The 26370-nt window shown below is 37.2% G+C and overlaps 1 protein-coding gene, 1 long non-coding RNA gene and 1 pseudogene across 2 annotated transcripts; 2 read left to right on the forward strand and 1 right to left on the reverse strand.

Annotated features, from left to right (window-relative positions):
• The first annotated feature begins 1597 nt into the window (after positions 1-1597).
• Positions 1598-6178, forward strand: LOC141638676 (NADH dehydrogenase [ubiquinone] flavoprotein 1, mitochondrial-like; annotated as a pseudogene).
• Positions 6179-7849: 1671 nt separating this feature from the next.
• LOC141638685 (uncharacterized) lies at positions 7850-25725 on the reverse strand. The gene is made up of 4 exons (XR_012542184.1): positions 25643-25725; positions 8972-9080; positions 8401-8455; positions 7850-8240 (listed from the first exon to the last, which is right to left on the reverse strand). It is a non-coding gene; the product is annotated as an uncharacterized LOC141638685 (long non-coding RNA).
• Positions 12717-15643, forward strand: LOC141638684 (uncharacterized). Its single transcript, XM_074448032.1, has 6 exons — positions 12717-12993; positions 13079-13181; positions 14112-14141; positions 14585-14689; positions 14823-14927; positions 15443-15643. Exons 2-6 carry the CDS (start codon positions 13090-13092, stop codon positions 15567-15569), a joined length of 459 nt encoding a protein of 152 aa, XP_074304133.1. The 5' UTR covers positions 12717-12993; positions 13079-13089; the 3' UTR covers positions 15570-15643.
• Positions 25726-26370: the final 645 nt, after the last annotated feature.

Genomic DNA, 26370 nt, shown 5'->3' on the forward strand with positions numbered 1-26370 from the left:
GCCAAAATGAAATGGGAGGTTTATTGTGAATGAGAGGGAGTATTATGGAATCTAACTTGAATTATTTATAACCTACTTATTATATTTTTGTATGTTAAATAATTAACATCTCTATACATCTAATAAATTATAAAGTTTAAGAAAATTGCATAGATTTTAAATTTAATATATAATTTTATGATGATAATAATTAATGCCATAAGTGTGCATGTTTATACTAATTAATTATTTATTTTAAGGAAAGTTAACCATCTTAATTAATTATTTTATTTTAAGGAAAGTGTTTAGAAAAATTACCAAGCTTCTATATAATTTAATTTTAACCCAAACTATATAATATTTGCATTGAGATCCCTTAATCAGGTCCGTCACACGGTGCTATTGATTTAAAACTATATAGTATAATTAATTTGTATAACTTTCTTTAATTACATTGAAGTCCCTTGGTTTCTGGATTTAATATATAGTATTGATAATAAGGATTTTTATTAGCACGTGTACTTTGTACAGGGATAGGGGAAAAGACATATTTTAGTATGATATGCATCAATTATTCAAATTTTGAGCATTATACAAAAAAACGTAATTGCTAAATCCCGCGCATCATTTTACTAAATCTCGCACAATTTGCCTATGTTATTCCAATACTACCCTTCATCTTAAAAAAAAAAAATCTCCTTCTCTCCCTTCAAACCGTAACTAATTTGTTAATGATTGATAACTTTGAATTCCCGATAAAGGTTAACGAGATCAAAATGCTGATAAAGATTAATGCCATAAAACATAGTGATAAAGGTTACTTCATAATTTGTTAATGATTTTGAAGTACTCAGTTGTTCATATCTGGTCTGACTTGAAATTCCGATGACCACTCAGTAGCGTCAATTCCCCAACCGTACTCCCTCATCCGTAACCACCAATCCCTCACCCAGACCACCCTGCATTGTCGACCCAATGCCCGCGCACTGTCAACCCAAACTGATCCAATCCCCAGCCACCCAACGACCCAATCCCTTTCCCTCTTCTACCTTCCCCAACAACCACGAATGACCGTCGACCACCATCGTCGTGGACTTTCTGCCGCCGCCGTCCCATCCCCTCTCCGTCGTTGCCGAGCTTTTAGGCAAGGCTCTTGATTGTACTAGTTCGTCAGGGTAATTTTTGGGATTTTTTTGGTTTTTGATGTGTTGGTGAGTGCAAAAAATGGGAGGGGCAAACTCGAAATAAAGCGGAGAAATGCGCGAGATTCAGTAAAATTTTGCGCGGGATTTAGCAAATCCCAAAAAAAAGTCAGGGTATAAATAAAACAGATGTATGGACAACAATTAAAGAGAAAAAATTCACATGTAGTAACCAAATAAACACATAGGAAAACGACAAATGAAACATGGAAACAAATAAAGGAGGGAGTAATAAATGAAAAAGATGATCCATAGCCAGGCAGCCAGCCATCTGCGTCTGCCCATCCACATAACTAATCTTTTTCAACAAACATTTAACATTAAGACGTTGACATGAATCATGATAAAACAGCATTGATAAATGATAATCTCAACCATTAACTATTCCTGATCTGTTTAATTCCACGTTTCACACCCGACCCAACCCGATTATTTTCTTCATCAAAACTCCCGATATATTGACAGTCAAGTCTGTTGGAATCGCAGATACCTCCTTTGGAATAATAAAGCTTCATTCTTGCAACCAAAATGGTAAGTATTTGTGTTTCTGATTGTTTCTGGGATATGCTTTTTCACCCTTTTCTTTGTTTGTTCTTCTCTAATACCAGTACTTGGTATATATTTAGGCGTTTTTGAGGTTAATTTTGTTCCTCTTAGATCTAATATTTAGATTGTATCGTCAATTTGCTCTAAGTTTTAACGGAGTTGGGAACGTATCTCCCATTTCAGTGTCTCATCTTGTGTCCCATTACTTTTATCTTCTCATACATCGTCATTTAATGTGATGATTGTCATGTGTCACAAAGACGTGTCAAGAAAATGAATCCGTCCCCATTTTAATGGTTATAGCTTTTGTAGGGTATGAGAAATGATGTTCAATTGCCACGTTTGTGCTCATTTATTCAAAAGGTCATATTTATCATGATTACTGCTTGCGGAATAGAGTCTAGCTCTTTGTTAGTTCGAAATTTTAACGATTAATATAAGTTTTGATTCTTCAACTGTCATGTGTATATGAGAGGTACATTAGTTTTAACTATGTCTCTGTCCGTATAAAGTCTTCAACATTGATGTACACAGATGTTGGGGCTTGTGAATGCTTATTCCGTATAATAATTAAACTTATCCTTTGTTTGGATAGAGGGATTTGAAGAGAAAGCGAGAGAGCGAAATGGACGGAAATAATTTCCTTTGTTTGTGTAGCAATATATATGTGGAGGGATTTGTAGTGGAGGGTTATGAAAATCTCTCCACTTCTTTTTACACTCAATGTTAGTGGTTATAACTTATACGGAGTAATGAATATAATGGTTAGTGAGGATTTAGAAGGTGAAGGTACTATCAGTACTTAAATGGTTCTCGAACTATGTAAAGGTATGATCTTTGATGGTCGAATACTCGAATATCATTTAGATGTGTGCTCTTCATAAACATTAACCATGACTTGTTTAGCCGTGGTGCTGCTTTAATGATAGTGATGATTGAAGCTTATGATTGTAGAATGGTTTTTCACTTGAACATATTTTGAATGTTGTACATTGGTACGTTCTGATTTTCATCTTTGGGTACATTTGTCGTGGTCTTCCCCATGGACAAATGTTAGGGAGATTATATGGTGTCATAGGCGTTTCTCTTCAGAGATCAGATTGCATATATTATGGATGGCGTCACTCATTACCTTCTAAGTTTGGATACAATTGTCATTGTTGTCTGTATTAACATGTCATGATCAGCTTTTTGATTCAGTTAGCATTTTAGGCATTGCATTGGAGCCAGAACCGTTGTTCTTGTAAATCAGTTATGTTAGTAACATTCAAAGTAGGTCTTATTAATGTCAATAAGTACTGTTTGATTAGTCTGATTTTTTAGCGACTGTGTCCATAACCTACCCTAATATAAAGCATATAACCTTGTAGCGTGGTTTTTAATGGCTTTATGCATTCATAGAAAAATAAGAAGGCATTAGACCAATGTTTGGGTATGACTGTATGAGTTGATATCCAATTTACAGCTCATTCCATTAGTCCCAGACTCCCAGCCACATTAAAGTTGAATATTTGCCGTATGAACGTAGAGGGATGACATTGAAAATCCATAACAGCAAACTTGACACACTGTTAACATCAAAATTTGATTTTTTTTCCCTCTTCGAATGTAATCCTATAACTTTTGTTAAGAATACTAAGTTAGATTTGGCTGTACAGGATATGCGTCCTTATATTCCTAATAGCAGGATATGCGTCCTTATATTCCTAATAGCTGAGATACCAAGGCATTTTAACACTTTGTTAAGGATTGAAATAATGGACTCGCCACGTGTAGAAATCTACACAAATATTCTATTTAAAATTTCATATATAATAAGCATTCTAGCTGAAGGGGCTATGGGCCACATTGCCACAAACATAAGTTAATACTAGGTTAGACTAGATGCCAGAATAAGGAGGCAACTTGGCAATGTGCATTTTATGGCTATCGGTTCTTTGTTTAGAGCCTTGAAGAGGAGCTGACATGACATGTTTCCTTCATGGAATTTCATATCCAATTGATCATCTTTGGTGAATGGGGAAGAGTTACTTCGCTCATTACGACTAAAGTAGTAGAGCCTTCAGGGACACCTCTATTACAGTCTTTAATCTAGACTCAAGTAACTCATAATTAAGGAATACTGTACTATTTTGTTCTTATTGAGATGTCTTTTCCAATATAGTTGCTATTGTTATTTGAGTTTCAACTGGAGATACATTCTCTTAGTTTTTGTGCAATTTAATCGGAGGCTCTCTTATCTGATGTTATATTCCCATGTTTCCTGTTTCTTTTGTCTTCTGCTTCTTTTATTTCCCTTGTGCCTTGTGGTAGATTTTATGTGACAAACTCAGATTTTTACGTGGTAGATATTATGTGACAAACTCGATTTTACGAGAGTTTCGGATGCCCCTCAAGTGGCACTCGGAAAGAATTATATCCTGAAAGCCCCCCCCCCCCCCAAGGTTAGGATACTCTTATTTCTTATATTGATACAGGTGTTTGTTTAGAGCTGAAATTGCTGCTTACTTACCAAAAATAGGTACCAATGACTTATGTTACTTGGAATCGGTTCGAAGGGTGACACGAAAGTGCATATTTATGTGTCGGACTCGGCTATTTTATAAAAAAAATCAATTTTGGATCTAAAAGCAGTTTCGGAGTGTCATACACTCATACAAATTTGGAAGTTTCACGTGGCGGACACGAGTATGCGAGCTTGTATGAAATTATGAAGTATCGAAGTAACATAGCCAATGACAATTTTTAAAAACCTTGAATTTGATTTTATTTATAGGCACCCGTGAGAGGCATCCTTAACCTTCATAGAGCAGCACTACTCCAGCGACGCTGTGACAAGTGGGGTGCAAAGCTCTGACCAGATTGTTCAATACCCAAGCGGCTTCAACATCAAGTACTCCCCAGCCTCCACCCCCACCTCCTCCTGAGAAAACTCACTTTGGTGGATTGAAAGATGATCGAATTTTTACAAATCTGTATGGGATACATGACCCCTTTCTCAAAGGTGCCATGAAACGTGGTGACTGGTATAGAACCAAGGACTTGGTTTTGAAGGGTACTGACTGGATAGTAGGTGAAATGAAGAAGTCGGGCCTCCGTGGGCGTGGTGGTGCCGGTTTTCCCTCAGGTCTCAAGTGGTCTTTCATGCCAAAAGTGTCCGATGGTCGTCCATCATATCTTGTTGTCAACGCAGATGAAAGTGAACCTGGAACCTGTAAGGACAGAGAAATCATGAGGCATGATCCCCACAAACTTTTAAAAGGATGCCTCATTGCTGGAGTAGGAATGAGGGCTAGTGCAGCGTACATCTATATAAGAGGTGAATATGTTAATGAACGCTTGAATCTTCTAAAGGCCAGACAAAAAGCTTATGAAGCTGGATATTTAGGCAAAAATGCATGTGGGTCTGGTTATGATTTTGACGTTCATATCCACTATGGTATTGGTGCTTACATTTGTGGTGAAGAGACGGCTCTTTTGGAGAGTCTTGAAGGAAAGCAAGGGAAATCAAGGTTGAAGCCACCTTTCCCTGCTAATGCTTGCTTGTATGGATGTCCTACCACAGTTACAAATGTGGAAACCGTAGCCGTTTCTCCTACCATCCTAAGACGTGGACCCGAGTGGTTTGCTAGTTTTGGCAGGAAGAACAACTCTGGTACTAAACTGTTCTGCATTTCGGGGCATGTCAACAAGCCTTGCACCGTTGAGGAGGAAATGAGCATTCCGTTGGAAGGAATTGATTGAGAGACATTGTGGTGGAGTAAGAGGTGGGTGGGACAACTTACTCGCGATAATACCCGGGGGTTCGTCGGTCCCGCTTCTTCCCAAACACCTATGTGACGACGTGTTGATGGATTTCGATGCCCTTAAGGCCGTCCAATCTGGTTTGGGACCGCCCGTAGTGATAGTAATGGATAAATCCACCGATGTTGTGGATGCAATAGCAAGATTGTCGTATTTCTACAAGCATGAGAGTTGTGGACAATGTACTCCTTGCAGGGAGGGAACAGGTTGGCTATGGATGATTATGGAGAGGATGAAAGTTGGTAATACAAAGCTGGAGGAAATTGATATGCTTCAAGAGATAACGAAGCAAATCGAGGGACATACTATATGTGCATTGGGAGATGCTGCTGCTTGGCCAGTTCAGGGTCTCATTAGACATTTCAGACCTGAGCTTGAGAGAAGAATTAAGGAACATGCCGCCAAGGAGTTGATTGAGGCCGAAAAAAGAGGTCTGCTTGAGGCTGCTGCTTAGATTCTATAACTCGGTTATTTGTCTTCCCTTGACTAGTTTGCTCTTTCTACTTTTTGTGTGTTATATTAAGCCTATTGGACAAGAATATTAATTTAATGTGTCAAAAGTCTCACTCCAACAAGTAGGAGGATTTGATGTACCCAACCGTAGCCCAGCATTGAATCTCATCAGTTGAGTGCACAACTTCACATTAGATTTTGTTGAACCTTAATGCCACTTTAAACTCTGAGCTTTGATGTCTTAACCTGGTGGGTGAGTAGTGACTAATATACGGGGTTTTAGCTATATCTCGATTATTAGGTTCGTTTTCATCCTTGGGTGACCTAGAGACGAAAACATGACTCTCAGTTATTAGGTTCGGTTTTTCATCCTTGGGTGACCTAGAGACGAAAACATGACTCTTAAGCTTCAAACTCAGATATACTTAATTAAAATATTTGTTGTTGCTTTTATAGCTTTTTTTTTTTTTTTTTTTTGTGATTGGCGAGAGATCTCCATATGTGTGAAAAAGGAAGAGAAATGTAGGGATTAATTACCCTTGTTAGTGTAAAAGTGTGAAGGTTGATCAAGCGGATGTACGTCGCGGGGAGTTTGTTGAAGTGATTTATGGTTGTATTTGTTTACTACAATGACTTTGATACCTTCTTTACGAAATGCTTTGAAATGTATCGAATACAACTCTCTTTTTGTACTTGGAGACTGGAGATGTGTTATTTGGAGCCAATGATGTCTTGTATCTATTGCCTATTGGCCCCCTTCTTTTGACAAAGCCATAATAATCAGATATATTTGGAACTTGAACAATTTGTACCTGTTTGCAAGTGTTGCACAATTCAGATCTCGAGTCGTGACAAAGACTAAAAGTTGAGGTAGGTCTGTCATCTGTGGTTGTGACATTTGTAGCGTAATTCAGAACAAGTTTTTCTTTCAAAATTCATTGATAATAAGCATTCAAAAGTCCTGTAGGAATTATCATAATGTACACTATCTTGTTCAGGGAAGAGGAAGATCATTAACGTGTTATGTGTCCCAGTCACAAGCACAAATTATAATTAGAATAAACCATTCTATGAGTGGTTTTCTTAAATCACTCCAACCTATCAGTAATTCCAATTAAATCCATCCTACACTACATACCTTCCCATAACAACCTAAGAAAATGAGCAACCTGAATAACAGATCACCCTTATCTAAAGGTCGGGAAAAGGTGTGTACAACCCACCTTGTTTCTTCATTTATCTATTTACTCCATTAATTTGTATATTGAACATACATTTTCGCAATTAATCTTCAATTCCATCTGATTCAAGTGAATGATTGATTGAGATAATGAGCGACCTCGAAGATAGCTCGTCGGATAATTTCGCCATTAATGGAACCCCAAAGGCGACTTAGAAGGGAGAAAAACAGCAGGAGAGGGTGAAAGTGAGCAAAGCGTCGGCAATTCTATGGCACTCGCATCAAAACCTCAATAACGCAGAATTCTCTAGGCTTTCTGCCTTTTTTGTTGGTCGTCTTCTTCTAGGTATCATCAAAGGTTGGACCTTTTTTTTTCATATTTATGTTTGTGTTGTGTGGTGGTATGTTGGTAGTTTATTGATATTTGATGTAGAAATCGACATTTTTCTAGAAGAAAAGATGAAAAGGAAGAGGGAGGATGGAGAGATCAAAAACAAAGAGAAGAAAAAAAAAAGATGGTGGATGGAGAAACAGGAGGAGGAGGAGGAGGAAAGCAGGGAGGGAGAGGAAGATGATAATGTTGAACAAAAAGAAAGGTGACTGATACAACAGATCAAAAAATTGAGTGAGTTTGATCTAGGCAGGAATGGGGTATAGGATGGATTAAATTCGGATTACTGATAGGTTGGAGTGATTTAAGAACACTTATAGGATGTATTATTGTTATGAAATAACCTGTATAATTATTGTGTACCTCATTTACTTGTACTCTAGTTAATAGCTTTGGGGTATGCCAACAAGACTCGCCATATCATAGTGTCATAAACATCGACAAAGCGACTCAACAAACTGGTTAACTAGAGTTCTTCAATGGATACACAACAAAACGTCTAGCCCATCAACTCCTTGCCCAGGCAATCATCACTTGGTAGTCAACAATCATGAATCATCCATTCATCAGTAATTTGTATTTTCACATTCCTAGCAAAGACGAAAACACATAATTAATCTTGCACAATTCCCGAAAATGGTCAATCCAACGGCAGCTCAAGCAACTCTCGAATCCCTTCACAGACCTGCAGACAATTAGTTGAACCATAATAAGACTACAAATCACCACATGATTCCTTTGCCTTGGGTGGGTCTACTTGACTAAACAAGTTTTTAAGGATAATACCGATAGAATGTGCTTGGGGTGGGGGGACTAACAAATCGAAAATAAAAGGTCTGACATACCAGCTTAATATGGGCTTTGATCGATGCAATTTGACGAGTACGCTCCTCTATTTGTCTACAAAAGAAGCAATCACAAGTTCACTAAGTTTGAATGCAAACTGATAAAATGTACAAGCAAAATCATTGGTTAACTTCTGATGGATCTATCATAGAGGGAAAAAGGGTTGACGAATTAACCGCTGATGATGCCTTAGAACATTTAAGATACGTGAGAGGTGAATAAATAGTGAACTCAAATACACTAGCACAATTGTATTTGAAACTCCGGACTAATGACCATTATGGATGTTCATAAGTAGGGAGTGATTTAATCTTGATGGGCAAACAAAACACGCAATACAAACCGCAACACTATAGAATTGCCTTCCATAATTCCATTAACAATAGGGGAATCTACAGAGACAGAGGGACAACATGTCTATAGAATTCAATCGATTTCACTTTTCAAAAAAAATTATAGGAGCCACTCTCCTATTTTAATAAGGTACACCAAACTTACGTTTGTCTTTCCTTTCCATTCCCGAGAAAATAAATAAATTGGGACAATAATGAAGTAAATGAAGAGTTTTACTTGGCTAGCCATTCCTCTTTTCTTTGAGATGTAACGTATTGCTTCAGACCAGGTAAACTCAACATGAAAACCGAATCCAACATCAACAAATATATGGCGTGTATCAGGGCTGCAAAAGAATTACCCAAAGATGAAAAATGACTGAATTGCTTAATCATAAAGCTCATGGATGTAACGATGAAAAAAGATGCATAAAGCCAATGGATAAAAAACATAGATGAAGGAGGGAAACAAAGATCATACATACGCCCGAGCATAGACTTGAGCCAAGATTGACTAATGTCTTCGGGCTACTTACACTATTCTTCTCCAAATTCGAATGCTCCTTTTCAAATCGAGCTATGTGCAAGTAAGTTAAAGAGACAAATAACAATGTCCTTAGTTGACAACTTTCACCACTAATTTCTCCTAATATACGGTAATGATATAGATGTAAAATTTGACATCTTTAGTTTATTAAGAAAGTAAACCAAATTTTTTTATATCACAGAGCATATCGTAAAATAAATCGGTGAAAGTCGACAACGTTTGACCAAACAAGATAATTGTGGAAACTACAAACAAAAAGGAGGGAGTAGACGAGTGTTGCATATTTACATAGCATGCTTAGTACAAATTTGTCCAACAAACTTGAATCATCAAAAAAAAATTGACAGCCATCAGAATAAGATACAAGTTTTCACACGAAATAACAACCATACTTAGATGGCAATCAATCACAAGACTCACAAAAAAAAAGCTTAAAAATCTCCCAAAGAAAAGTGAAAAAGGATACAATGTCTTCTGTTGTTCAAAAACCTTGTCCCTGCAATCAAATCAATCAAACAATAAACTATCTGTGACACTCACGATTACACAAGACTACATTATGGTTACATCTTCTAATGTTCAACATTACCTCTCAAAAATCTCTTTGGATTTATGTAACCAAATATGAGAAACCTAATCAATTTCGAGGCATTTGGATAGAATGTACGACAATGAGTGAAGCTTCACAACCATACATGTACATGATATATCTTAAAAAAAATTCATAGCGTACTACTACTACTACATTCCATAGCCTCACCCTCTTATACAAAGCCATTCCGTCCAAACCACCTATTTATAGAAGTAATCTAAAGAGGAAACGGTACAGAAATGCACGATTTCAGCAAAGAATGAATAAAAGTAGTGAACCTTTACAGCCAATCATGTGTTTCTCTTCATACTTTTTTATCTCTTACAATTACCATTGATAGTACAGCAACAACATTATAGTAATCTGTACAATTAAAGCAACACTAATTATTAATCGAGATGGCCTCGTGATAAGCTTATCGTGAAATCTCTTGCACATTATTTTTTTAATCCATATTTTCTCTTTACTAATTTGTCCGTTTCTATCGTTTTATATAGTACTCCTTCCGTTTGAATCAATAGTTATCTTTGTTTCAATCCCCTTACAAAAAAGTCAATTAGATAACCACCTATTAGGACGGAGAAAGTATGTCACACAATATCTTATATTGAGACGATATCAAGTGAGGCATACTCTATAAGCATATATTATCAAATCCTCACCACTCAAGTTAACCGTTACCATCACACGTGAGTCGTCTTCAAAAAAACACAGGCACGCATAATTAACACAATTACGAGTTACTCAAAATAAAAATTAACCTTCGTTGCAAGTATAAACAAAGCTGAAAAAATATTGGAAGGCATTGAATTGAAAAAATAAATACTGTAATAGAGAGTACCTTTCAGCAATGGCTAAAAGAAGCTTAGGTTTCAAGTGACGGTCTATAAATTCTTCGAATTTTTGGACCTTTTCCTGTCTACGCTTATCCATCAATGCAATTCCTATTCATTTAACCGGAATTGTAAATGAGAAAGGCAGAAAATTGAAAAATAAATTGAAATGCAAATATGCAATATTAAACCATACCTCGCTAATATTTAGGTTAATTCAACGCGGTGGCTGTCGGCAGCGGCAATACGGTGGAAGACGGAGGCGAGCGGAGATAAAGAGAGAGGTTAGTTGAGTTGAGGGTTTTGGCGGTCAGTTTGACGATTCGCAAATTGGCTTTGTCTCCTAACGGGCAAGTGTTTGAATATAGGGGCGATGTATTCGTGATTATGGGTGTTCGCAGTACACATTTTACTCATTGTAGTACACAATTGAAATTTTTACCCCTTTTATTTCCCTTCTCTAATTTCTCTTTGATGTATCCTCTCTAATTTCAATCATTCATTCCCCTCTAATTTTCACATACACTATTTTTTACGGTTCTTGTTTTTTAAATCGGATCGAATCGGCTCGGCTCGGCTCGGCTAACATGAATCAACTTTAAAACCGTAAACAATTGATTGCATAAATCAGAGACTTAGGGTGTATTTGGATTGAGGTATTTGGAGGAAAAAGAAAGGGAGGGAGAGTAGGGGATTTAAAATCCCTTATTTGGATAGCAAATAGGGTGGAGGAAAATGGAGGGGGAAGATTTGGAGGAATCCAATTTCCCTCCTCCAAGCCTAATCAAAATCTCTTCACAATAGGCAAGATTTGGAGAGAAATTGTATCCAAACAACCACACTCCATTCCCCCTCCTCTTCCCTTCTCTCCCTTTCCCTTCCCTCCTTCCCCCTTCCCTCCACTTTTGCTATCCAAACACACCCTTAGGGTTTGTTGGATAGAGGGACGGGAAGGAGAAGGGGATGAAGGAGAGGGGGAATGGAACAAGTGTTTTTCCCTCCAAATCTCTTAAACAACACAAACCCCTTTTTTCAGTTCTTTCACATCTTACACTTCCTCTTTCATTTTCTCCACACATTAATTTCTTTGATTCCTTCTTCAAGGTAATTTTTCTCCTAATTTCTTTTGATTCTTCCTGTTTATTTATTTATTGATTTAATTGTTTGTTTTATTTGTTGATTTTTGTGGGATTAATTGATTGTTTTTTTTTTTAAAGTTAGGGTTTACAATTTGAAAGGATGATTCATGTCAGCCGACCCCAAATCATTTTGGGATTAAGGCTCTGATGTTATTGTTGTTGTTGTTAGGGTTTACAATTTGAAGATGAAATTTCTATTAAAGTTTTAGGGTTTGTTTTGTTGTTAATTGAGTTGGGATTTTGTTGAATTGTTGTAGATCTATTTTGTTTTCTGTTAGATATGTGTGGTAGGTGAGACTGAAAAAAGGGATTTGTGTTGTTTAAAAGATTTGGAGAGAAAAACACTTGTTCCATCCCCTCTCCTTCATCCCCTTCTCCTTCCCGTCCCTCTATCCAACAAACCCTAAGGGTGTGTTTGAATAGCAAAAGTGGAGGGAAAGGGAGGGGAGGGGGAAGGAGGGAAGGGAAAGGGAGAGAAGGGAAGGGGAGGGGGAATGGAGTGTGGTTGTTTGGATACAATTTCTCTCCAAATCTCGCCTATTGTGAAGAGATTTTGATTAGGCTTGGAGGAGGGAAATTGGATTCCTCCAAATCTTCCCCCTCCATTTTCCTCCACCCTATTTGCTATCCAAATAAGGGATTTTAAATCCCTTACTCTCCCTCCCTTTCTTTTCCCTCCAAATACCTCAATCCAAACACACCCTAAGTCTCTGATTTATACAATCAATTGTTTACGGTTTTAAAGTTGATTCATGTTAGCCGAGCCGAGCCAAAATGAGCCGAGCCGATCCGATTTAAAAAACAAGAACCGTCAAAAATAGTGTATGTGAAATTAGAGGGGAATGAGTGATTGAAATTAGAGAGGATACATCAAAAAGAAATTAGAGAAGGGAAATAAAAGGGGTAAAAATTTCAATTGTGTACTACAATGAGTAAAATGTGTACTGCGAACACCCATAATCACGAATACATCGCCCCTATACCCAAACACTTGCCCGTTAGGAGACAAAGCCAATTTGCGAATCGTCAAACTGACCGCCAAAACCCTGAACTCAACTAACCTCTCTCTTTCTCTCCGCTCGCCTCCGTCTTCCACCGTATTGCCGCTGCCGACAGCCACCGCGTTGAATTAACCTAAATATTAGCGAGGTATGGTTTAATATTGCATATTTGCATTTCAATTTATTTTTCAATTTTCTGCCTTTCCCATTTAAAATTCCGGTTAAATGAATAGGAATTGCATTGATGGATAAGCGTAGACAGGAAAAGGTCCAAAAATTCGAAGAATTTATAGACCGTCACTTGAAACCTAAGCTTCTTTTAGCCATTGCTGAAAGGTACTCTCTATTACAGTATTTATTTTTTCAATTCAATGCCTTCCAATATTTTTTCAGCTTTGTTTATACTTGCAACGAAGGTTAATTTTTATTTTGAGTAACTCGTAATTGTGTTAATTATGCGTGCCTGTGTTTTTTGAAGACGACTCACGTGTGATGGTAACGGTTAACTCGAGTGGTGAGGATTTGATAATATATGCTTATAGAGTATGCCTCACTTGATACCGTCTCAATATAAGATATTGTGTGACATACTTTCTCCGTCCTAATAGGTGGTTATCTAATTGACTTTTTTGTAAGGGGATTGAAACAAAGATAACTATTGATTCAAACGGAAGGAGTACTATATAAAACGATAGAAACGGACAAATTAGTAAAGAGAAAATATGGATTAAAAAAATAATGTGTAAGAGATTTCACGATAAGCTTATCACGAGGCCATCTCGATTAATAATTAGTGTTGCTTTAATTGTACATATTACTATAATGTTGTTGCTGTACTATCAATGGTAATTGTAAGAGATAAAGTATGAAGAGAAACACATGATTGGCTGTAAAGGTTCACTACTTTTATTCATTCTATGCTGAAATCGTGCATTTGCACGTTTCCTCTTTAGATTACTTCTATAAATAGGTGGTTTGGACGGAATGGCTTTGTATAAGAGGGTGAGGCTATGGAATGTAGTAGTAGTAGTACGCTATGAATTTTTTTTAAGATATATCATGTACATGTATGGTTCAGAAGCTTCACTGCTGTCGTACATTCTATCCATTTGCCTCCGAAACCGATTAGGTTTCTCATATTTGGTTACATAAATCCAAAGAGATTTTTGAGAGGTAATGTTGAACATTAGAAGATGTAGCCATAATGTAGTCTTGTGTAATCGTGAGTGTCACAGATAGTTTATTGTTTGATTGATTTGATTGCAGGGACAAGGTTTTTGAACAACAGAAGACATTGTATCCTTTTTCACTTTTCTTTGGGAGATTTTTAAGCTTTTTTTTGTGAGTCTTGTGATTGATTGCCATCTAAGTATGGTTGTTATTTCGTGTGAAAACTTGTATCTTATTCTGATCGTCTGATGGCTGTCAATTTTTTTTTGATGATTCAAGTTTGTTGCTCAAATTTGTACTAAGCATGCTATGTAAATATGCAACACTCGTCTACTCCCTCCTTTTTGTTTGTAGTTTCCACAATTATCTTGTTTGGTCAAACGTTGTCGACTTTCACCGATTTATTTTACGATATGCTCTGTGATATAAAAAAATTTGGTTTACTTTCTTAATAAACTAAAGATGTCAAATTTTACATCTATATCATTACCGTATATTAGGAGAAATTAGTGGTGAAAGTTGTCAACTAAGGACATTGTTATTTGTCTCTTTAACTTACTTGCACATAGCTCAGATTTGAAAAGGAGCATTCAGAATTTGGAGAAGAATAGTGTAAGTAGCCTGAAGACATTAGTCAATCTTGGCTCTGAAGTCTATGCTCAGGCAGAAGTGTATGATCTTTGTTTCCCTCCTTCATCTTTGTTTTTTATCCATGGGCTTTATGCATCTTTTTTCATCGTTACATCCATGAGCTTTATGATTAAGCAATTCAGTCATTTTTCATCTTTGGGTAATTCTTTTGCATTTCGATACACGCCATATATTTGTTGATGTTGGATTCGGTTTTCATGTTGAGTTTACCTCGTCTGAAGCAATACGTTACATCTCAGCAAAAGAGGAATGGCTAGCCAAGTAAAACTCTTCATTTACTTCATTATTGTCCCAATTTATTTATTTTCTCGGGAATGGAAAGGAAAGACAAACGTAAGTTTGGTGTACCTTATTAAAATAGGAGAGTGGCTCCTATAATTTTTTTTGAAAAGTGAAATCGATTGAATTCTATAGACATGTTGTCCCTCTGTCTCTGTAGATTCCCCTATTGTTAATGGAATTATGGAAGGCAATTCTATAGTGTTGCGGTTTGTATTGCGTGTTTTGTTTGCCCATCAAGATTAAATCACTCCCTACTTATGAACATCCATAATGGTCATTAGTCCGGAGTTTTCAGCTACAATTGTGCTAGTGTATTTGAGTTCACTATTTATTCACCTCTGGTATCTTAAATGTTCTAAGGCATCATCAGCGGTTAATTCGTCAACCCTTTTTCCCTCTATGATAGATCCATCAGAAGTTAACCAATGATTTTGCTTGTACATTTTATCAGTTTGCATTCAAACTTAGTGAACTTGTGATTGCTTCTTTTGTAGACAAATAGAGGAGCGTACTCGTCAAATTGCATCGATCAAAGCCCATATTAAGCTGGTATGTCAGACCTTTTATTTTCGATTTGTTAGTCCCCCCACCCCAAGCACATTCTATCGGTATTATCCTTAAAAACTTGTTTAGTCAAGTAGACCCACCCAAGGCAAAGGAATCATGTGGTGATTTGTAGTCTTATTATGGTTCAACTAATTGTCCGCAGTCCGTGAAGGGATTCGAGAGTTGCTTGAGCGCCGTTGGATTGACCATTTTCGGGAATTGTGCAAGCTTTGTCCTGCTGCTTGTGATGAGACAACTTGTGCAAGATTAATTATGTATTTTCGTCTTTGCTAGGAATGTGAAAATACAAATTACTGAGGAATGGATGATTCATGATTGTTGACTACCAAGTGATGATTGCCTGGGCAAGGAGTTGAGTTGAGTTGATGGTAACGGTTAACTCGAGTGGTGAGGATTTGATAATATATGCTTATAGAGTATGCCTCACTTGATACCGTCTCAATATAAGATATTGTGTCATTTTCCTAGGGCCTGAATCATCAGATGATTCATCTGATCACTGCTTCCTACACTTGATGTTCCACCACTGCTTGATGGTGTGGATGGTGGTGTAGGAGCATTCTCATTTTCTAACTGTGGCTGTATAGTAGGGTTTTCAAATGTGAAAGTCCTTTGACTTTCTTCATTTGATGTCTCTCCTTTTCCCCAATTCCATTCACTTTCCTCATTGAAAATGACATTTCTGCTAATTCACTTTGCCATTCACTGGATCATACAACCTATAGGCTTTGGATTGGGTTGCATATCCAATAAAAATGCACTTAACCGATTTTTCATCAAGTTTGGTTCTTAGATTAAGCAGCGAATAAGCTATGCAGCCAATTTTTTTGAGATGACTTACCCTAGGCCTTCTTCCTCTCCATGCCTCATAAGGAGTTTGATTTTGGACAAATTTGTACTAAGCATGCTATGTAAATATGCAATACTCGTCCACTCCCTCCTTTTTGTTTGTAGTTTCCACAATTATCTTGTTTGGTCAAACGTTGTCGACTTTCACCGATGTAACATTTCGTGTTTGTTATGTTAATTGTTGTGTCAAAAGTGTGTGTTAACCGAGTTAGAAATGCGTGACGTCCGTATGTACGATATACAATACCCTGCTGATGTTTGAGTACGGGAGCGAACTTCGGGACGAAGTTCATTTTAAGGGGGGAAGACTGTAATACCCCGTATTTTATTTGAGCGAGATATTATTATTTAGTAGTATCGTAAAAGTAATTAATTGATTCATATTGTAAGACGAGTCGGGTTTATAGTTTTAGGTGGCATTTTTGGGTCAAGATGTCATAACCCAATTACCCATTTACCAAATGTTATAACCCATTTACCCATTTACCATATAACCTAATTTTTAACCTAAGATTAACCTAATCACTACCCTAATCCCTCCCTCATTTCCGCCTCCCTCTTCCCTCACGCCTCCCTCCTTTCTTCAACATCAAACACCAACTTTCACGCTTAGAGAGAGAGAGGGAGTGGCCGTGGGTGAGTGACGACACAGCAGGGAAGGTCTAGGGGCTATGGTCGACGTCTGAGGGTGGCCGTGGTGGCTGTTGTGGTGGCGTTAAAAGGTAAGAGTCAGTCCCTTTCCTCTGTTTTTATTTTTCTGTCGGTTTTTGGTGGTTGTTTCGAGTCTTATAGGGGTGTTTATAATGGCTGTTGAAGGGGTATAGGAGTAGAGTGGTAGGGGACGAGTGACATGGTGGTTGTTGAGGTGGTTTAAGGTGGTGATAGTGGCTGCAATTGGCGGCATCGACAGGGGTGTAGAAACGGGTTTTATACACGGGTTTCAGGCGGGTTTAGATGGGTAGCCTTGGGGTGGTGCCACCGTCGACTAGGGGGAGGTCGACAAGGTGGTGCTGGGTTGTTTGTGTTCGTGGGCTGACGGCGAGCAGGGGCGTGGTGGTTTGGCAGGGGTAGGGTTGCTGGTTGCGGTGGTGGAAAAAGGAAAACAGGAGGTGTTGGTGAGCCGTGGGGGTGAACCAGGCCAATTGGCGGCGCTGGTTTGACTCGCCGGCGGGAGTCGACCCCAGTGGGGGTGGTTGTTGGTGGCTGGGTCGAAGTGGGGGACTGGTCTGGTGGTTGACACGGTGGTGAGGTGGTGTGTGGTGGTGCGTGAGTGCGTGTGAAGGGGGTACGGGCTGTTTTGGTTTGTAAACGGGTTTTTCATCATTTAATCGTTATATTTCGTATCGGGTCGTATTCTAAATTAATTAATTAATTCCCGGGTGCACTAAAGTAATTAAAGACGGGTTTTTGAGTCGGGTGTTGAGTTGTTCAAATATTGATTCGGGTTTTCTTAATCGTTTAGTCCGTCTAATCTTTTAATTATCACATCGGTTATTTAATGTAATTCCCAAGTCACTTAAATAAATTATTTAATTTAAGTTCCGAGTTGTTTAAAATAAAATAATAATTAATCTTAATTAATTATCTTGAGTTGGGTTGTTAAAAGAGAAAAGTTACTATATCGGGAAAGTTTCCATTTTTTTTAGAAATTATACTTTAATAACTTTCTATTTTGGGAAGTGGGTCAAATATTAATCGGGTTATTTTAGTTAACAATTGGGCACAAGTTGGTGTCGGGATTATATTTCGGGGAAGCTTCTATTTCGGGAAATTACTATATTTAGTAGTTAGTAATTATAATTATTATAATTGTTCTAGGTGACGGATTCGTGAAGGATCGATAGTCAAATTCATTGCTTTATTTTCGGGACTGCTTAACTGCTTAATTGGATTGCTGGCACTTTGAGGTAGGGAAATACACTTGTCCTATTATCGTCGTTGTTGAATTGTGTTGACTTGATTCCTGGTTGTTGATTTACGTGATCATTTATATTCGGAAAGGTGATTGGCTGATTTGATCGTATTGAGTATGATATCACAACATTCGGTAGCTGGCATGATTTCATTCATTATTATACATATTGTGTTGCATTATTACTGTTGAGCATTTCATATGCATTGGAGTTGGAGGATGGTGCAGGAGTGACGATGTTGAGATACGATGTGATGTTGTGATAAGGCCCAGGCGGGTTCTGCAGGACTTGCCCTGGTGTCCTCAGCTGTTGAGCTGGCAGATCGGCTTCGGTCGATATATAGTCTACCGGGGATCGGTATGGCTGGGTTGTCCGGGTTATGAGAAGTGTGTGATGAGTTGAGATGGAGAAGGAGGTGACGGAGTATCATGCATATCACATTTTATTGTTTTATTGTTTTCCCTACTCAACCTCGTGGTTGACCCTGTGTATTCGTGAACACCTGTGATGAACCATAATGGGGAGCAGATTTGACAGGTACTAAAGATTAGCTGACTTGGGAGCTATGGGATGCGTGAGAACTTGGCCAATCTACCTAGAAGTCTAGACCACATAGAAGATTTTTATCACTTAATTTATTTTCTGCTGCGAGTTGTATTTATCTTATATTGAGTTTAGTTGGATAATTTGTAATAAACATGTAATCGTTAAGTTTTAATTTAAAGTACTTTGGTATTGTTGCACTTTGTTCTTCACTACCTCGGGAAACCGAGATGGTAACAGTCCGGTTTATTAGGGAATGTCTTGCTAAAGGCTCCTTCATAAACCGGGGTGTTACAAAGTGGTATCAGAGCGAACGATCCTCAGGCCTAAACCAATGAACCCAATGAACATAGGAAGAGTCTAAATAAAATGAACCCCGGGATTGAACTGTTAGGAGCACACTAAGGTAAGGTATGAGTTAGGGGCCCCCTCACACCGAACCAGCGGCCCTCTCAGTTTGACCCGGAAACCATGAGTGTATACGAGAGAAAGGGTAGAAAAGTTGCCTAAGGTTGAACCTGAAATTCAATTATCGTTGCTTAAGTATTAACTGATTGATGCATTGATTATTGCTTAATTGAGTTGATGTATGCCTTGAGATCATATAATCTAACCATTATGCATGACAACGCTACGGTACGTATTTTGTATGAATGATGTGCTGATAGTACTATTAGGTCTAGTAATATGCGGTTATGTGATCCCAAAGCCATGCTAGTATAGTACTGTGTTAGTAATAAGAGACACGATAGAATTTCATACCTTTAGTCATCACAATCGTGATTTAGATGTAATGAGTAGATCGAGATGAGAAGGGATTCTATGGGGTGGATGATACGAATTGTACAGTGTTGGATTTAAGTCGGGATGGATTAGTATCGAGAGTCTAGTTATAAGAATTGGGACATAGAAATGTATGACTTAGTGATAAAACTCGTCTTGGTTGGTGTTACTCTTTAATTGACCTTACTGCCATTTCTTCTCTGTTTATTGCCTACGGATAAAAAAAAAAAATTTTATGAGAGGTAGCCTTGTGAGTTAGTGCTCATTTGGCGTCGGTTTCATGCTTATATGATATACAGATTAGGAGTAATAAATATTTTAGTGAGCTATGGTTAGAGAGTTCCTGTGTAGTGATGTTTGACCAAAGATTTTATAAAATTCTCGTTTAATTAATAATTTTTGCATAATTCCAACTCCACCGATCAAAAGAGTCGTATACGTTTTCAAATTAATAAGCCAAAATCTTGATGTCTCTATATTAAATAATAAGTTTTGCAAACTGACCCAAGTTTTGGACCAATAGTTGTCACATGTTTGTTTGGACCAACTGAGTTGTAAAATTCTTTAAAAATGGAATTCTTGTGCTTTAGACCTAATTATATTTTTTTTCCCCATGTGTTTTTAACTCACCGTGTTTTATAAAAATATTATGAATCAAGTATTTAATCAAACGGTTATTTATTCGCGATTTTCGGAAGTTACAACGTAAATCCAAACATTAAAATGTGCGTTCAATGTTGAATTTTTTTTTATACAATTTGTTTGATTAATTCATGAACTTTAACAATGTGAATTTATAATTTTTTTTTTTTTTTTTTTTACATAACGACAGTAGCACACATGTTCAGTAGTTATGTATCTTAACAAGTGACAAAAATTTAAAACTTAGTTGATAACATGGTTGGCATGATAGTATGAGTAAAACTGGATAGCTTAATTTGATTTTAATCGAGGGTGAAATATTTTATATGAGTCCAGTTGTTGCATATTTTATATACGTTTGGCATGTTGTAATATCTCTGGCGTATTCATCATAATTGCATAGTGGTCGGATATATATATATAAATATAAAACCATATTGTCATATTCGTGTAAGTTGATAACGTTAAAAGTTAATTTGATTTTTCTAATATACTCGTATGAAAATTATAATAGTGATGTTTAAAAGTTTACACAAGGATGGTAGTAATGAGTATGTCTAAATATTCACATATGTAGGATGTCATCTGAGTTCTAAGGTCCATTATGTGAGTCTGTGTGTCTATGGTTATACTTATTGCTTTCATTGCATTAAATGATTTCAGTTGAACCTAAAACCTATAACATGATAATAAACAATGTTGTTAATTCTTAGTGGATATGTTCATCATTTTATCGTCATAAAATAACAAAGGGATTCTTGCAATTGTAGGAGCATGATATAAAGGAAACTGTCTGATATAATACGACATTTAGCATATCTATATTCTCGAGTCATCACTATCAATTATATGCTAATAAGGATTATTTTATGATAACTATGTTGGCGATATTATAATGGGATAACCCTTTTATGATTCACATGATATGCGTTGATTTAAATGACAGTCGTTATAGTTACGTTTAGTTGAGCCGTGAATATAACTGAGTAAGAAGTGCAACTAAAATCCTGATGATTGAAGTAATAATCGTTCATTAGTAAAGATAGGACTGAAATGAATAAGATGAACCTGTAAATTACGATATATGAGTTGACACCTAAACTTGTTTGTTTAAGGGAATTGAATTAAGTCTACGATTTTTAGTTTAAGTAGTAATTTGTAAATGGATTCTATGACATTACTGTTATAAGATTATGTGAAGAAAGTTATTCACCGTCAAAGTATAAAAGTAAAAGTTGTGCAAATCAAATTAAATTTTGTCATGTAAGTATAAATTCGGAATGAGATTTCGGCCAAGATTGTCGATGGTATGGTTTCATGATAGTTGCTAGCTTTGAGAAATGAAACTAGAACGAGTCGAAGTAGTAAGATAATCTAGACATATTGTTCGTTCATATAGCGAATTGGTGGATGTGGTAATTACGAGTGTCAAAACGGGAATGTAATGTGGTGATTTAAGTGAGTTGTGTGTCAACATGGTACGTTAATATTAGCATGACAGGTAACGAATAATTGTAAAATTGGTGTCGTCAAATACATTAATCTTGTATGTCATTGAGTTGGGTGCGATTTAAATGTATTCAATACCGAGAACGAAATTTTATGCATGATAGTCTTGTATGATTAACTTTACAATATCATTGTTTTACTCGCTTGTTGACTCGACCAATAAGTTGTAAAAAAATTGTCAATCAATGTGCTTTCGTCATTTATGAATAAATACCAAACTTTTTTTTTGCTATGAGGATTAAAAATATTTCTAGGTGATAAGTCTGCGAAACTGATTGTCTTCATTTGGTGATTCGTGGCTTGACCTAAAAGCGCACAATTATGTAAATGAAAGTCGATGGACCTATTAGGTTATAAATTTTCATAAATCGATTTAGTAAGTCTTGGACCCTAATTCTTTTCTCATGTTGATGGATCCCCTATGTTTCTAAGGTAAAAGATTACAATAATTGGTAAAATGAATAATTACTAATGATTTTTACTGGTAACGGTAGCCTCTTTCAGTTGTTAGCAGTAGTTTGAGAACTTTTGTTATAATAATGAGGTTACGAGGACGTAACCATATTTTTAGTTGGGTAGGATTGTAAAATCTTGATGTTTAATTTGCACTTGTTTGTAGATTGTAGTTTGACCAAGTTGATGTTTCGTTGTGAGGTTGCCTATGCAAATGAGTTCTATATGTGTTATTCCTACTTCTGTTAGTTGGTTGATGTGTAAAAGGAGAGTATAGTCAAACTACCGGTTTTGAGTTATGAGTTGTGGGGCCTTTGTGCCGAGTTACGTTTGCGGTCCAGTGCGACCATGGTTGTTGAGTTACTTGAGTTTGAGATCGGAATCTAGATGTGTCTCAGATGATTATATAGTTGTTATATATCTGTGTTCCCAGGTAATTATTAGTCGTAGTTAGTTGGGTTAAGTAAAGATGAGTTAAACTTCGGGACGAAGTTTATTTTTAGGAGGGCAGAATGTAACATTTCGTGTTTGTTATGTTAATTGTTGTGTCAAAAGTGTGTGTTAACCGAGTTAGAAATGCGTGACGTCCGTATGTACGATATACAATACCTATTTGATGTTTGAGTACGGGGAGCGAACTTCGGGACGAAGTTCATTTTAAGGGGGAAGGCGTAATACCCCGTATTTTATTTGAGCGAGATATTATTATTTAGTAGTATCGTAAAAGTAATTAATTGATTCATATTGTAAGACGAGTCGGGTTTATAGTTTTAGGTGGCATTTTTGGGTCAAGATGTCATAACCCAATTACCCATTTACCAAATGTTATAACCCATTTACCCATTTACCATATAACCTAATTTTTAACCTAAGATTAACCTAATCACTACCCTAATCCCTCCCTCATTTCCGCCTCCCTCTTCCCTCACGCCTCCCTCCTTTCTTCAACATCAAACACCAACTTTCACGCTTAGAGAGAGAGAGGGAGTGGCCGTGGGTGAGTGACGACACGGCGGGGAAGGTCTAGGGGCTATGGTCGACGCCCGAGGGTGGCCGTGGTGGGGCTGTTGTGGTGGCGTTAAAGGTAAGAGTCGGTCCCTTTCCTCTGTTTTTATTTTTCTCGTCGGTTTTTGGTGGTTGTTTCGAGTCTTATAGGGGTGTTTATAATGGTTGTTGAAGGGGTATAGGAGTAGAGTGGTAGGGGACGAGTGACATGGTGGTTGTTGAGGTGGTTTAAGGTGGTGATAGTGGCTGCAATTGGCGGCATCGACGAGGGTGTAGAAACGGGTTTTATACACGGGTTTCAGGCGGGTTTAGATGGGTAGCCTTGGGGTGGTGCCACCGTCGACTAGGGGGAGGTCGACAAGGTGGTGCTGGGTTGTTTGTGTTCGTGGGCTGACGGCGAGCAGGGGCGTGGTGGTTTGGCGGGGTAGGGTTTCTTTGGTTGCGGTGGTGGAAAAAGGAAAACGGGGAGGTGTTGGTGAGTCGTGGGGTGAACCAGGCCAATTGGCGGCGCTGGTTTGACTCGCCGGCGGGAGTCGACCCCAGTGGGGGTGGTTGTTGGTGGTGGGGTCGAAGTGGGGACTGGTGCAGTGGTTGACACGGTGGTGAGGTGGTGTGTGGTGGTGCGTGAGTGCGTGTGAAGGGGGTACGGGCTGTTTTGGTTTGTAAACGGGTTTTTCATCATTTAATCGTTATATTTCGTATCGGGTCGTATTCTAAATTAATTAATTAATTCCCGGGTGCACTAAAGTAATTAAAGACGGGTTTTTGAGTCGGGTGTTGAGTTGTTCAAATATTGATTCGGGTTTTCTTAATCGTTTAGTCCGTCTAATCTTTTAATTATCACATCGGTTATTTAATGTAATTCCCAAGTCACTTAAATAAATTATTTAATTTAAGTTCCGAGTTGTTTAAAATAAAATAATAATTAATCTTAATTAATTATCTTGAGTTGGGTTGTTAAAAGAGAAAAGTTACTATATCGGGAAAGTTTCCATTTTTTTTAGAAATTATACTTTAATAACTTTCTATTTTGGGAAGTGGGTCAAATATTAATCGGGTTATTTTAGTTAACAATTGGGCACAAGTTGGTGTCGGGATTATATTTCGGGGAAGCTTCTATTTCGGGAAATTACTATATTTAGTAGTTAGTAATTATAATTATTATAATTGTTCTAGGTGACGGATTCGTGAAGGATCGATAGTCAAATTCATTGCTTTATTTTCGGATCTTTAATCGCTTAATTGGATTTCTTTGGCACTTTGAGGTAGGGAAATACACTTGTCCTATTATCGTCGTTGTTGAATTGTGTTGACTTGATTCCTGGTTGTTGATTTACGTGATCATTTATATTCGGAAAGGTGATTGGTCGATTTGATCGTATTGAGTATGATATCACAACATTGTAGAAATGGCATGATTTCATTCATTATTATACATATTGTGTTGCATTATTATTGTTGAGCATTTCATATGCATTGGAGTTGGAGGATGGTGCAGGAGTGACGATGTTGAGATACGATGTGATGTTGTGATAAGGCCCAGACGGGTTCTGCAGGACTTGCCCTGGTGTCCTCGTTTGAAATGGGTGAGATCGGTTTCGGTCGATATATAGTCTACCGGGGATCGGTATGGCTGGGTTGTCCGGGTTATGAGAAGTGTGTGATGAGTTGAGATGGAGAAGGAGGTGACGGAGTATCATGCATATCACATTTTATTGTTTTATTGTTTTCCCTACTCAACCTCGTGGTTGACCCTGTGTATTCGTGAACACCTGTGATGAACCATAATGGGGAGCAGATTTGACAGGTACTAAAGATTAGCTGACTTGGGAGCTATGGGATGCGTGAGAACTTGGCCAATCTACCTAGAAGTCTAGACCACATAGAAGATTTTTATCACTTAATTTATTTTCTGCTGCGAGTTGTATTTATCTTATATTGAGTTTAGTTGGATAATTTGTAATAAACATGTAATCGTTAAGTTTTAATTTAAAGTACTTTGGTATTGTTGCACTTTGTTCTTCACTACCTCGGGAAACCGAGATGGTAACAGTCCGGTTTATTAGGGAATGTCTTGCTAAAGGCTCCTTCATAAACCGGGGTGTTACAACCGATTTATTTTACGATATGCTCTGTGATATAAAAATATTTGTTTTACTTTCTTAATAAACTAAAGATGTCAAATTTTACATCTATATCATTACCGTATATTAGGAGAAATTAGTGGTGAAAGTTGTCAACTAAGGACATTGTTATTTGTCTCTTTAACTTACTTGCACATAGCTCAGATTTGAAAAGGAACATTCAGAATTTGGAGAAGAATAGTAGCAATACATGACACAAGTAAACAAGAATGAATGACATTGATCACAAAAAAAAAAGGAAAAAAAACTGCTTTGACGAAGTGAGAATTATTTGATTTATTGTTACCTGATATCCCAAAATTGATTAATTAGAAACTTTGAAATGAAACCAACAATTTAAGTTAGCAGCAATATCCACAGCAGCCCTGTGATTCAAAATGGAAAAACTTTATCACTGACCAAATTTTTAGACGACAAAATAGCACTAAATAAAATGAAAGGGAATTGAAATGCAGTAAATCAATAGCCTGTTTATAATGACTTCTAAACGAAAGGGAATTTAAATGCTAATTGTAAAATGTTATTCGTTATGATCTCGTAAAATACTTTACGTCATTTCCACAATTTAAAAATCAACTAGAGCTGCTACTAATGTCGGAAATAATTTACTCTAGAAGCAAAATGAGAAGGAAGCCCAACCATCAACGATTTTAATAATCTACAAAATAGCATGAAAAAGATATGCACACCCAATCTAAACTACGCCTTATGAACCTTGCTAAAATATGAGAGGAGGCCAGAGCAAAAATAAAACATCATACATGGAATATTAAGGTTAAAAGTGGCCGATAAAGAACTATTTGAGCAAATATAATCACTATTTATCTTCCTCCCGAATCCCCTATGTTTAAGCCTCTCCTTGCTTCTCCTGAATTTTTGAGAAACCTTGGTTCTACATCCTTTTGTGGTGTCTACTTGAATAATTTTATAGTTTTAGTAGTCGTGAACCGTTGATGACCTCAGTTGTATGTATTATCTTCCTTCTGAACTTCCTCTGTTTTTTGAGTCGTTAAT

Source organism: Silene latifolia, unplaced genomic scaffold, assembly GCF_048544455.1.
Source record: "Silene latifolia isolate original U9 population unplaced genomic scaffold, ASM4854445v1 scaffold_214, whole genome shotgun sequence".
NCBI lineage: Eukaryota > Viridiplantae > Streptophyta > Magnoliopsida > Caryophyllales > Caryophyllaceae > Silene > Silene latifolia.

Excerpts from the sequence above, each read along its gene's own strand:
- LOC141638684 (XM_074448032.1), top strand. The coding sequence starts at position 13,090 with ATGGATAAGCGTAGACAGGAAAAGGTCCAAAAATTCGAAGAATTTATA. Across the intron at positions 13,182-14,111 it reads CTTTTAGCCATTGCTGAAAG|GGACAAGGTTTTTGAACAAC; the intron begins GTACTCTCTATT and ends ATTTGATTGCAG. Across the intron at positions 14,928-15,442 it reads AAAGAGGAATGGCTAGCCAA|ACAAATAGAGGAGCGTACTC; the intron begins GTAAAACTCTTC and ends CTTCTTTTGTAG.